The sequence below is a fragment of the Malania oleifera genome, chromosome 13 (genome assembly GCF_029873635.1).
Source record: "Malania oleifera isolate guangnan ecotype guangnan chromosome 13, ASM2987363v1, whole genome shotgun sequence".
Taxonomy (NCBI): Eukaryota; Viridiplantae; Streptophyta; class Magnoliopsida; order Santalales; family Ximeniaceae; genus Malania; species Malania oleifera.
This window is the reverse complement of record NC_080429.1, coordinates 43,372,024-43,385,606: the sequence shown is the minus strand read 5'-3', so window position 1 is coordinate 43,385,606 and position 13,583 is coordinate 43,372,024. Positions and strand designations below refer to the sequence as shown.

The 13,583-nt window shown below is 34.8% G+C and overlaps 1 protein-coding gene across 1 annotated transcript; it reads right to left on the bottom strand.

The window, feature by feature from the left end:
• Positions 1 to 3,784: 3,784 nt before the first annotated feature.
• LOC131146531 (LOB domain-containing protein 27) lies at positions 3,785 to 8,936 on the bottom strand. Its single transcript, XM_058096167.1, has 3 exons — positions 8,915 to 8,936; positions 4,023 to 4,722; positions 3,785 to 3,881 (listed from the first exon to the last, which is right to left on the bottom strand). The coding sequence occupies exons 2-3, from the start codon at positions 4,718 to 4,720 to the stop codon at positions 3,785 to 3,787; spliced, it is 795 nt and encodes a 264-aa protein (XP_057952150.1). The 5' UTR covers positions 4,721 to 4,722; positions 8,915 to 8,936.
• Positions 8,937 to 13,583: the final 4,647 nt, after the last annotated feature.

Genomic DNA, 13,583 nt, shown 5'->3' with positions numbered 1-13,583 from the left:
CTAAGAGGGTTGCTCTAGGAAAAAAAAAAAAAAAACTAAGGAAGAAACTATATATTGTAAGAATGCATTTTTCACTTTACAAGGCTAGAAGTACATAAGTATAAAGGGTTAAACGGGTCCACCTAATAGAATGACTAATTACGAAAGGCTAAATATGCCCATATGAAATAACAATTAGGTATGAAAGGTCAAGTAGACTCACCTGACATAATTGTCAAGTATGAAAGGCTAAATGGTCCACTTGGTTGAATGACTATAAAAAAGTAAAAAAGGTCAAATAGGCCTACTTCATAGAAAATACAAAGGCCAAATAGGCACATATAATAGAATAACCAAGTATAAAGGTTACTGTTACAATACCACTTTACCCAAAATCTTATGTTGTTAGGTTATGGGGGCCAACAATGTATAATTCAAGTTTTAACATTCCTCCACACTTGCAACCTGATAGGGATGTAAAGATACCAATGTGATAAATTACACCAATTACAAGGAATACAATAAATTTTTTAAACACCACATAAATAAACTTAGGTAAGAAGATTAGAACCCAGGACCTTCTAGTAACCAATTTTGATACCAAGTTAGAATACCACTTTACCTAAAAGTTTAAGTTGTTAAGTCCAACAATGTATATTAAGGTTTAATCATTTAATAAGCCCACATGACAGAATGATCAAATTCAAAAGATTCGATGGACCCATTTGAAAGAATGACCAAGGACAAAAGGTCGAATAGGCCCACATGATAAAATGGCTAGGTACAACAAGCCAAATAGGCCCACTTGATAGAATGGCCAAGAAAAAAAAAAATACAAAAGTTCCAATTTGTCCAACAACTAAATAAGCTCACTTAGTAGAATGATTGAGTGCAAAAGTACAAAAGACCAAATAAACTTATTGGGTAGAATAACCAAGTACAAAAAGGCCAAGTAGGCTCATTTGATAGAATAACCTAGTACAAAAAGGCCAATTAGGCCCACTTGGCAAAATGGTCAAGTATAAAAGGCAAAATAGTAAAAAATGATAAGTTAAATAAGCTCACCTAATAGAATGACCTCGTATAAAAGGTCAAGTAGACCCATTTAGTAAAATGACCAAATAGAAAAGTACGAAAGTTCAGGCCTCCTTAGTAATAACCAAGTAAAAAAAGGCTAAATAGGCCTACTTAGCAAAATAACTAGATACAAAAGGCAAAATACGCCCACCTGGCAAAATGGTTGATTGCAAAAGTCAAATACGCCCACTAAGTTGAATGACCAATAAAATTACAAAAAGGGCCAAATCAACTCAAATGATAGGATTACCAGGTATAAAATGCTAAATATGCCCACTTGGTATAATAGCTACGTGCAAAATTTCAAATAAGTTCACTTAGTATAATAGTCAAGTAGTAAAGTATAACAAGCCAAATAGTCCTACTTGGTAGAATGACTAAATACAATATGCCAAATAGGCTCACATGACAAAATAGCCAAATAAAAAAATCTAAATTGGTCCTCTTAAAAGAATGGTCAAATTCAAAAAAGACAAATAGGCATATTTGGAAAAACAATCTAAGTACGGAACTCCAAAAATAACCTTAGCAAACAACCTTGGAAAATGGGTCACCTCTTGAGGTGGTAACGAAAGAGGAAGCCACCTTATTTGCAAGACAAGGGGCGTAACCTTAGGAAATGGCTAAAGAGAGAAGGTCACCTCAATCGCTAAGAAATGAGGGGTTAATGTCCTATTGGGTAGGAAATACCCATGAAACAGAAGATCACTTAGTCGCAAGACCAAAGGTAGTAAGCCGTAAAGACAAAAAAAGTCACCTTAGTTGCCAAAATAGGATGGGGAAACCTAAGTAAATACCCACAAAATACAAGGCTACCTAGGTTGGGGGAGACCTGAGAAGATAACCTTAGATAATGCAAAGAAGAAAGAGGAGCACCTTGATTCTAGGGTCAAATAAGGAAAAAAAAAATGGTGGGGGGAGGTAGAAGCATCTTGGCTCTAAGGCCCATGGAGTCACAATCATAATCATAACAATACTAAGGAAAAAATTTTTTGGGGGGGGGGGGGGGTGGGGAGGTAGAAGCATCTTTTCTCTAAGGCCCATAGAGGCCTAACAACAACAACAACAACAACAATAATAATAATAATAATAATAATAATAATAATAATAATAATAAAAGGCATCTCTGGGCCACAAGGTTCCTCGCTTTGCGAAGGTAGGGAGAGAGTCATCACAGTGTCACAAACTTACCCTTAATTTTATATAGAGAGATTGTTTCCTCAAACTCGAACCCGTGATCAATCAATCACAAATATACAATCTTACTGTTGATCCAATGGCCGCTTTCTCAAGAAGGCCCACTAAAGGAATGAGAAAAAAGGGATTTAATAATAATCATAATCATAATCATAATCATAATCATAATAATAAAAGGCATCTCTGGGCCACAAGGTTCCTCGCTTTGCAAAGGTAGGGAGAGAGTCATCACAGTATCACAAACTTACCCTTAATTTTATATAGAGAGATTGTTACCTCAAACTTGAACCCATGACCAATCAATCACAAATGTACAACCTTATTGTTGATCCAATGGCTGCCTTCTCAAGAAGGCCCACTAAAGGAACGAGAAAAAAGGGATTTAAGAGCACCTCGACTCCAAAGCCTAATACCAATGATTTTAAAAAAAAGAAAGTGGGGGACCTCAAATCTTTGGACCAAGGAACACCTTGACTCTAAGGCTCATGGACATTGAACAAAAACAAAAACAACAACAACAACAACAACGAAAGAGTGAAGTATCGCACCTCTACAACCTAGCAAAATCCATTTACAACAAAATTTGAAAAAAAAAAAAATAAAGCCAAGGAATAAGGGCATTTGAATCTGCCCCCCCCCCCCCCCTCCCCTAATAATGCCATATAACACCCTAATGGGGCTTATAAACTTGTGAGTCATTTAATTCCTAGGAATTAGATCTATATAAAAGATCATTAGAAGAAGATAAGGCACTCTATAAGACACTATAACTACAATTACCTTTACTGCATCATAACTCTGACTTGAATGGTGGAGAAGGTCTTTAGATTCTGAACTCTTTTATTTCCGTCATAACTTTTTACTTGAATGTCGTAGAAGGTACTGGATTTCAAACTCTTTTATTTCCCTTAGTTGCAAGTGATCATCAACCGTCATGCACAAAGACCAATACAAAGGTACTAAGATCATGAATTGGAAAGGATATACCGTCTAGAGATTATGGGTTCTTCTCTTATTATGGCGTAGAAAAGAAAACCTCTAGAGGTTATGGTCTTAGTTTTTGCCCAACTGCAACATCTATCTTGAGAGATATTACTCTCCTCTTTTCTTTTTAGAACAACCTTTAGCAGAAGAACTTGCAATAGTTTCTTCGTTCACGAACAAAGGATTTGACAATGCAAAACTGAATTTAAATCACATTGCGGTCCGAACATGCTTCTGTATAGAAGTTACTTTTGCCTCCATGAACCTTGATCTATATTTACACATGAAAAAAAGAAACTAACTTTTTTATTCATAAACTAGAAATGCTTGATTTGAACAGGTAAATGACCAATTACATAAAAACTATAAAATGCTCAAGACCCTACTTCTAAAAATATAAATAAATGAATGAATCTCAAAATTGTGAATATACTATGTTAAGTCAATGGGAGGATATAAAAATAATGAAAAAAAAACATCAATTCTTTCACTGAATTAAACCACTCTGCTATTCTTCTCCTACTTTAACTTGCTCTAGACTCTATCATCAGTTGACACTGGTTAGGCTGAAGCATGCAGCAGCACTCTTCAATTCATTCTCGGCCACGTGCTCTATCGACTGCGCTTTCAGTGACGATTCCGAGCTGCAGGCAAAACATCGACTCACCCATTTAGCAAATCAACACAAACTAAAGCCTTTTTAGGTACGTAAACTAAAATTCAACTCCCAAAAGAAACTAGGCATATTATGAATCAAATTCATAGTAATGGGATTAAGTGCTTACCTTGAGTCGTAGGCATCTTTTGAATCAACATAGGACTGCCTGTCATCAATAGTATCAAAAATTGGATGCGCCTCATCATACATCTGAGCAGGTTCCTGCTGGATGGGCGGAGGCTCCAAAGATATCGACTGCAACTGAGACTGGAGCGCTATGGGACTGTTAATAATATTATTGTTGTTAGCATTGTTGGGGTAGGGAGTTTGAACTTGAACGCACAGAGAATTAGCTAAATTGTCCTTAGAATCAATGTAGGCTGCTGCAGGGTCAATGGGCAGAGCATTGTAAGACTGGAAATGAGGCGGTGGCGCTACCATCCCGAGTTGCAGCTGGGCTGCGGAATCCTCGTGGTGGTGCTGGCGATAGATGGCGAGGTGGGATCGGACGGCATGGAGCTCCTCCTCGAACTGCTGGATTTGGAAGTAAAGTTGGCGGATGACCCAGCAGCAGCCGTGGACCGGGTACATTTCGCGCGTGTTGGCTTGGAAGATGATGGAATCCATGGCATGGGCCTTCTGGTCGGGGTCGAGGGGATCGAGGATTTTAAGCATTTTCTTGACACCGAAAAGCCTGTGGGCGTTTTGGAATATTTTGGGGTTGTCAGCAGGGAAGAAGGGGGCAAGAGGGCACTCTGAGGTACACTTTCTTCTTTGGTATTTGCATGCTGCACAGGCCTGGCTCGTGCCCCCCTTTAGGGTCATTTCTATTTTTCACACTGAGTTAAGTTTAAACTTTTGAATTTTGATTGATTGAATGAATCCCAGTTGAAGAGGAAGAAGGATAGATGGAGAGAAAAAAGAGAAGAGCATGGCTGTGAAAAGGTCTTATGGGGTGTGCGGATTTGATGGAGGGGGGAAGAGACTGAGTGAAAAAGAGAATGGCATAGAGCGAATATGGTGGGAAATCCTCTTTGAATTGATTGACAGTTGGAGAGGAGTCCTTAACGTTTGGGCCACCTGTGGCCACACTGCTGACGTCCATTCTGCATACTTGGCGCAGTGACAGCGTGCCAACGCAGCAGCTCAAATCTGATTGGGCATTTGCTGTTCACCCAATCCTGGTTCTCACCCAACAGGGAGATTATCAGCAGCCCCAAAAAAGATGGGTTTCAGTTCGATTTGATCCCCCCCATTTTTTTTTTATTCATTTTTTCTAATTGATTTTGCAGTTCGGTTAGTTTATTTAATCTTTTGCCTGGGATGGATTTTTTGCTTTTGAATTTTTTTTAATCATCCATACCCAGTGGAATGCAACAATTCAACAATGATTTAAAAAAATATATATATATTGGAATCGTTACATGATTGTTAGTAGTACGATTATGATGACCAGTTATTCCTTTCAACACTGTGAGGTAAATCCTACCACGTTATCTATGGTGAGATGGCTATATATAGACAATATGGGTTTAGTGGAATTGGCAGGGGAAGACAGAAGAAGGAATAGAACAGTTCTCGCAGAATAATAAGAATGTCCAACTCCGATAGCAACCAAGAAGACTCCCAAGGTATGATTCAGGTGGTAGTGTGGGTTGCGAGAGTGCATCTCATGAGGTCAGGTGTTCAAATCCTCCAAAATTCGTTTTTGTCCCTGAATTCTTAAAATTTACCTCCATTTAGAGTTGTGGGATCGGCTTCAAGGGACGCGAGATTAATCACGTTGACCGTAAAACGGACACGTGAAAACCCAGTACGTAATAAAACAAAAAAAAAAAAAAAAGACCAAAAGGAGAGAAAAAAAAAAAGAAAAAAGGATGCATATACAACAACGAGCTTAAGCTCATCTCATGAAATTGTTTTGTGAAGCTGCAGTCTACCGATGTGTGAGGATTCATGCATTATTTGTTCCTTGTTCAGTGCCACAAAAATTTTTCTAGGGCAAAATAGAGGCACAATGGGTAGGGAATGGGGATAGCATCCATAAGACTTCCCATTAATCGCTATAGTTAATTAAAGGAACCTTAAATGGCTTTCATTTATTCTTTTAATTCAATCATCCTTCTTAAAATTTTCTTCTTTCACAAGTTATTTTGTATTCAAATATTTCGAAATCATGGGCGTATAAGTAACTTAATAAATTAAATCTTATTTGAAATGTTTTAAAAAATATTATAACTTCCATGATATGATCTTCTCAGATATATATCTTAATATTGTCATTTACCAAATAACTTCAAAAAGCCTCCCTAATCTTTGAATAACTAAAATCTTTTCAATGTTCAAATTCAAAACTTAGAGCAGTTTTCAATCATATTTCCATAAAAAAAATTTTAACATACTAATTATATATCTTTTAATTTCAATATTTACAAACCATGAATAAGTAATTAATTTGACAAAATAATTTTAATTGTAGATTTCTTAAATTTATTCATAACTCCATATAATCTTCTAAAAAAATAACTTCTATTATTATCTCTTCGAAAATAAATTCTGTTTGTGATGCACTCAATGTCCTAATCCCTTTACGCACAACTAGTTTCAAGTCTAGATAAAGGAGGAGAGTTATATTAGGTTAGGTTAAGTAATAACCAATGTGAAACTTGTTATATGATATGAATCCTTACAGATTATTTGTTAGGGTGTCTACTACGATTGCATTACACTTATACCACCTAGGTGTAATGAAAAGTGAGTTAGGACGTCTCCTGAAGTGATTTCGTGTCGATGCGTGAGCACATTGTCAAATATGTGAGGGTTCCCACATAATTCTGGACGCGAGCAGATAAAGAAATTGGTTTAAAAGATTAGGATTAGATTAGTAACTTGGAATGTAGGAACACGTATGAGTAAAAGTAAGGAATAGTTGACACAATTAAAGTTAATGTAATATGCCTTCAAGAAGCTAAGTGGTTAGGGGAGAAAGTTAGAGAATTTGAAAAATTAGGACTTAAACTTGGGTACCCTAGAAAAAAAAAATAAATAAACATAAGAATTTGGTAGGAATCATTGTCAATAAAAAGTTAAAAGATAGTGTTGTAAATGTCAAAAGAGTAAGAGATAGAATCAAAATCAAGATGATCTTAGGCCAAAAGACATTATGCTCCTCAAATAAGCTTAGTGAAAACCTTAACCTCCCATGTTTGGAGAGATCTTGGATTTGGATAAGGTGTAATATAAAATTGTATTGAAATTTTTCCAAATCCACCAATACAAATCCAAGGTTTGAATCCATGCTCCCAAATAAAGCATAAAAGAAAATTTGGGAAAGAAATGAAGAATACAAGGGATATTAATTAAGGACTAAAAAACAAAATTTATAGTAGCTAATTTGAATTGACACATTGGAAAGGATAATAAAAATTATAACATGATACATGGAGGATATGGATATGGAGAAAAACACTAAATAACCTTCAAGAGTGGACAAAAAAAACTCAAACAATTTTTTCTTCTTAACTAGGAAGGTAGATCGTGTATCATATAAAGATTATAAAGTCGTCCATGGTTAAAGTTTAACTACATAACATAAAATTTTAGTGTTATATATATGTACTGAAAAATGGAAGAGAAAGAATAATAATATAAATCAGTGCAAGAGAACTAAATGATGGAACATAAATGGAGAAAATATAATAAAATTCAAGATAAAATTATCAAAGTTGGTATTTGAACAATAGAGGATGATGAAGTCACAAATACTATTTGAAGTAGGATAACTAGCTCCACTAAAAAGATAGAAAAAGAGATTTTTAGTGAATTAAAAGAAAGATTATTGGATAGCAAAAAATTTTGGTGGTGGAATCAAGATATCAAAAAGTCGTAAAAACAAAAAGAATTTGATATAAAACATGACAAAATGTAGAAATATGAAAAGCTTTGAAAAATATAAAAAGACCCAAAAAAGATGCTAAAAAGGTCGTTAGTAATGTTGAACATAGATCATTTAATATGTTAGATTAGATACAAAAAAAAAAAAAATGGAAATAAACATATTTAAACTTGTTAGAGTTAGAGAAAAAATGAGCAAGGACTTAAGTAATATAAAATGTATAAAAAGTGAGGATGATATTGTCTTGGTTAAGGAAGAAGATATAAAAGAAAAATGGAGAAGTTGCCTTATCAAGTTATTTAATGAAAACTAAGTAGAATGCTTAAACTAAGAAATGATAAATAAAGAAAATACTAAAAGTATGAGATTCATTCATAAAATTAGAGTTAATGAAGTTAATTTTGCATTAAAAAATATGAAAAAAGAAAAAAACAAAACAAAAAAAAAACTATCGAATCAAATAACATCCCAAATGAAGTTTGGAAATGCCCAAGCGATAACAAAATTGTATGATAAATAATTTATTTGACAAAATTATAAAAATTTTAAAAAATATATCAAACAAATGGACGAAAAACACTTTAACACCGATATACAAAAATAAAGAAGATATTCAAAATTGTAAGAACTATCATGAAATTAAACTAATGAATTATACAAAGGAACTATGGGAAAGGATAGTTGAATAAAGAATAAGGTTAGAAATGAGGATCTCATTTTATACCTATGAGATCTATTACAAAAGTGTTGTATCTTTTAAGAAGATTTATAAAAGAAATTTAGGAAAAAGAATAGGGACTTGCATACGATTTTTATTAACTTAGAAAAAACTTATGATAATGTTCCCACGAAAGTTATATGGTAAGTTTTAGAAAAAACGGCCATTTGTAGTAGGTATGCTGATGTCATGAAAGATATGTATGATGGGGTAATTGTTGATACCTAATTTTGTCTGGGTATATCAATTCACCAAAAATACTATACAAGCCCTGATGTCTTTACCTCTCTCAATTTATTTTTTTCTATATCGAGGATCTTCTAATCATTTTTAACCAATTTTGATCATTTTGGGTGATATAGGTCCAAAATGGTTAGAAGCAATCTACTGAAGTCTCAAGTTTTGCGTATGAAAATCGAGATAAGAATTAAGTTTCTACATTTTTATCACATTTTAATTTTTTTGACCAATTTTGACTATCTCAGGAGATTTAGAGTGATCTGAAATGGTTAGGAGTTGTTTAGTGATGTCTTGAGTTTCTACATGAAAATTGAGATTGTTAGCCTGAGTGGCTGCATGATCCTAATTGTCGTATTTTGATGATAATAACTCATTAGTGGTTCTATGTTTAACTAATCTTTACATACTAAGTTGTGGTAGGTATAAGTAGCGAAACCACATAGATACGAGTTTTAGTGCAAAGATCAAGTGAACATTCTCATAAGCAAAGATCGAGTGGACATTCAAGAAGGAAAGATCAAAGTGGAAATCACTCGAAAGGACTCAAGCACAACCATCAAAGCAAATATAATGTCATATATATAATAGGGAGTGTTTGAGGTAGTGTTTAGTATAACTTTTACAGGTATTATTCAAGCAAATTTATTTAGCAAGGGTTGAGCAATTTCATGAGCATACTAGTACATAGAGCACATAGGATATCACTAAATCATAAGCTTCATACTTAAAAGCTTTTCAAAGACAAAATCGTGATTTATATGAAAAATCCTATACTTAATTGTGTTTTAATATGGCACGAGTTTCTAACAATATTAGTTTGATAAATTTTCATAGACTTGGTTTCAGTTGAATTAAAACCTTATTTATGCACCTTAAAATCAAGATATTGAAGAAACAGGGCAACCGTCAACGGCTTGGCTAGCTACCTCGACGGTTTTAGGTAGAGAGCTAATTGGATTTTTGCCTAAGGAAGCTATCGACTGTTTGGAGAAAAGCGTCGATGGTTTGCATTGGGTTCTGAACCGCAACAAACATAAAATGGCTAGTTTCCAAAGTATTTAATTGTTTTAAATGTCCAACGGTCATATAACGGCTAGTTTGTCCATTTGCCTATAAATACAAGTCCAAAGACTTGTTTAACAATTGATTTAGTGAACAACATCTTTAAAATATCATTCAAAAACACTTTATATTTAGTTCATCATCTCAAGTGCTCAAAATCTCTGTTACTCTCTAATCTTGTGTTGATTCATTGCTTGAGATATTTGTGTGGGGTTTATGTTGTATTAAATATCCGCTCATTCAAGGAGTTTTGTTTGTATTTGATTTTCTTCTTGTAAGGGTTCTTTGTGAACAAAGGGTTAAAGGGATTGGTTCCCCTTTTGGGCTCTTTGTGAGCAATAAGAATTAGTTCTCGTGTGAAGGTTCTTGATAAATTAGATTGCAAGGGTTCTTGGGGTGAACCTTGCTGAAAGGCTTTGGGTGAGCGAAAGTGATTTGTTCACACATGTAAAGGCTTCTCTGCTAGTGAAAGAGGTTTATAGCGGATTTTAGAATCCTTGAGTGTGTCTCAAGGTGTGGATGTAGGCTAGGGGTTGAACCACATTAATATCATTTGTCAAGCTTTTCTTCCCTACATTTTTATTTATGTATTGTGCATGATTTATATTTTATATATTGTGATATAATTGCTTGTAACTTGCCAAGTCTTATTATTTTGTAGAGAAAAGCGAAAATATGCAAAAGAGCCTATTCACCCCCTTCTAGACTCAACTCTAGGGCTAACAGAGACTAGAATAAAATCTTTATATTTTTTTCCTGTACTTTTATTTATCTTTGACTAATTTTGACCGTCCCGGGTAATCCAGAGCAATTTTAAATCGTTTATGGTGTTTTGTGACGTCACAAGTTTTGCACACTAAAATCAAAATCAGAATCAAGTCTCCGTAATTTTGTTGTATTTTTATTCATTTTTGACTAAATTTGACCAAGTGATCTGGAGCTATTTGAAATAGTTAAGAAGTTCTAGTGATGTCTCACATTTTGTGCACAAAAATTAAAATTATAATTGGATCTTTGTGTTTTTATTGCATTTCTAATCATTTTTAACCAATTTTGATCATCCTAGGTGATTTTGTGTGATCCAAAATGGTTAGGAGGTGTCTGGTAACATCTCAAGTTTTGAGCATGAAAATCGATACTAGAATAGGGTCTCTATGCTTTTACTGTATTTCTATTTGCTTTTGATTAATTTGACCATCTTGAGGGATCTGGAGCGGCCAAAATGGTTAAGGGGTGTCTCGTGATCTTTTGAGTTTTTCGCATAAAAATTAAGACCACAACCGAGTCTTTATGTTTTTACTACATTTCCATTTGTTTTTAACTAATAATTTTGATTGTCTTGGGTAATAGGGAGTGATCCAAAATGGTTAGGAGTTGTTCGATGATGTTTCAAGTTTTGTACATAAAATTTGTTGCAGATGTGGCTCATATTTAGAGCAGATCACATGTACCAGAGAGAGTTACATGAAGCAAGGGACAATGGCATGAGAAAAGGTTTTAGGCAATATGCAGGAAGACCTATGCTTAACACAAAACCATTGATGATTTGGTCAAATTGTCGATGGTTTTTGTCGGTGCAAATTACGTATTTTGAAATCGGAGGCTTGTAAATTGTGCTTATTTGGAGGATTTTCCTCCAAAGGGATAACTGTAGATGTAGTTTAGGTTTACTAGAACTCCTCTGTAGGCATTAGATGGTTATATAAGCATCATTATGTAACCTTAGATAAGATTAAGCTTCAAGTAAGCTTCGGAGATTGTAGCTTTGACATTGATAATAGTGAAACCAAGATTGCTGCTCCCATGGATGTAGGCTATTTCCGAACTATGTAAATCTTGTGCGTTATAGTTTTGTTTTTTATTCTTATTATTATTGTTTGATTTTTTCTTGAGTATATTTTATCATTGGGTGATTGCATTAGGGGTTGTTGATTATTTTGTGTTTGATTGTGTGCTTCCGCTACACGTGTTCAAGTTGAACGAACGTCAACAAGTGGTATTAGAGCTATTGGTTCTACAATGGCTAGGGTCTCTTCGATTAATTTCAATGTGAACAAGTTCAATGGAAATTGTACCAACGAAGGGTGAAGGACATGCTAGCTCAGCAAGGGATGGTGAAGGTGTAACGCCCCAGACCCGCCACGTGGGGCTCAGAGTGTTAAGGGATCGACACACATCCCCAATACCAATAACGCAGCGGAAAATAATAATAAAATAACCTCGTCAAAATATACCAGAGTTCTATATTTAAACATCAACAGACTCATAACATATGGTCATGTACTTTAGGTTACAAATATGGACAAAATATAAAGAAACATAAAACTAAATAGGTCTGTTCCAATTCCACTCACAAAACTACCCCGCCTTGGAGCTACCTAAGCTCGATCACCTGGATAACCTGAAAAAAAAATTTAACATATGTTGGGGTGAGACACCTCTCAGTAAGGAAGAAATAGTTTATAATTGTGTGTGGCTGAAGTGTTTATAATACATCAATATATCCATCTAAAGTGTTCACATAGTTCACAAGAAGCTAGATAACATGCCCATAATCGCACAGGATCAACGTCCTTATCATCCAATCACCTACTCATAACCAATCAGTATTTTAATGTTAGTTTCCGAGAATAGGGAAATCTACCCGCCCATACAAGTAGGTTCCCTTTGCCCTAGTGCTAACACTAGGATACTCACCTTTCTTTGTATGCCCTCGGGTTATGTATTCAGGTAAAAACACGGAGAATGGGGAAGATCACCCGCCCATACAAGTGGCTTTCCTCTACCCTGGTATCCATAAATAACTACTAGAGTACTCGCCTTCCTCAACAAGCTCTCGGGTGGAATAATCTACTTTACCCAAAATACTTAATTAATTAATAGTTGTGCACAGTCAACACAATCGCTTTCCCACAGAATTTCACACATACACCCATATCATAATCAATCCACACAAGATCAAATCACACAGCATCAACGTCCACACAGGACTAATCAAATCACACAGCATCAATGTCCACACAGGACTGGTCCACACGGGACTAATCAAATCACACAGCATTAACGTCCACAAAGGACTAATCAAATCACATAGGCCACAAAATAGTACTCCGTTCGTAGTAAATAGGTAAACAACCTCCTCATACCACTGCCAACGTTATGACAGTTATACCAGGTACGATATAACGACCTCCTCATACCACTGCCAACATTATATCGCCATTTACATGAACCACACCACAGATCAATCACAAACCTGAACAATCAACCATGTCCATGCAAATACCACAGTATACTCAACCATCCAGTATTCTCAACCATACAATGTTCACAATCCAATCAGTGTATTCAACCAGACAAGATTTCAGTCAAATAACATTCACAATCTCAACAATTTCCTCATTCCACATAAATCACAATCGTTTAATTAGCAAAATGGTATCAACCACACAATTTTCCCAATTTAATACTGATATAAGTAAAACAATATTTTCAATATCAGTTTGGTTCAGAAAAATTATACCTGTATATGTAGGATTTTTACCCAAAATTAGTCATTTTCATAATTACTAAAAACTATCATAAAATATTTCCCCTTACCTAATTCTTGAAAAGCTCCTAAAATAACCAGTACTGCACCCGCAGGGTTCCCCGTTCAACGCCTTGAAAACCACATCTCCCAGAACTAAACTTCAGTATTTCTTCGCATATAATATTTCCTACAACTAGGGTAAAGCCAAATTTTACATAAAAAATATTACCTTAAAACTGAG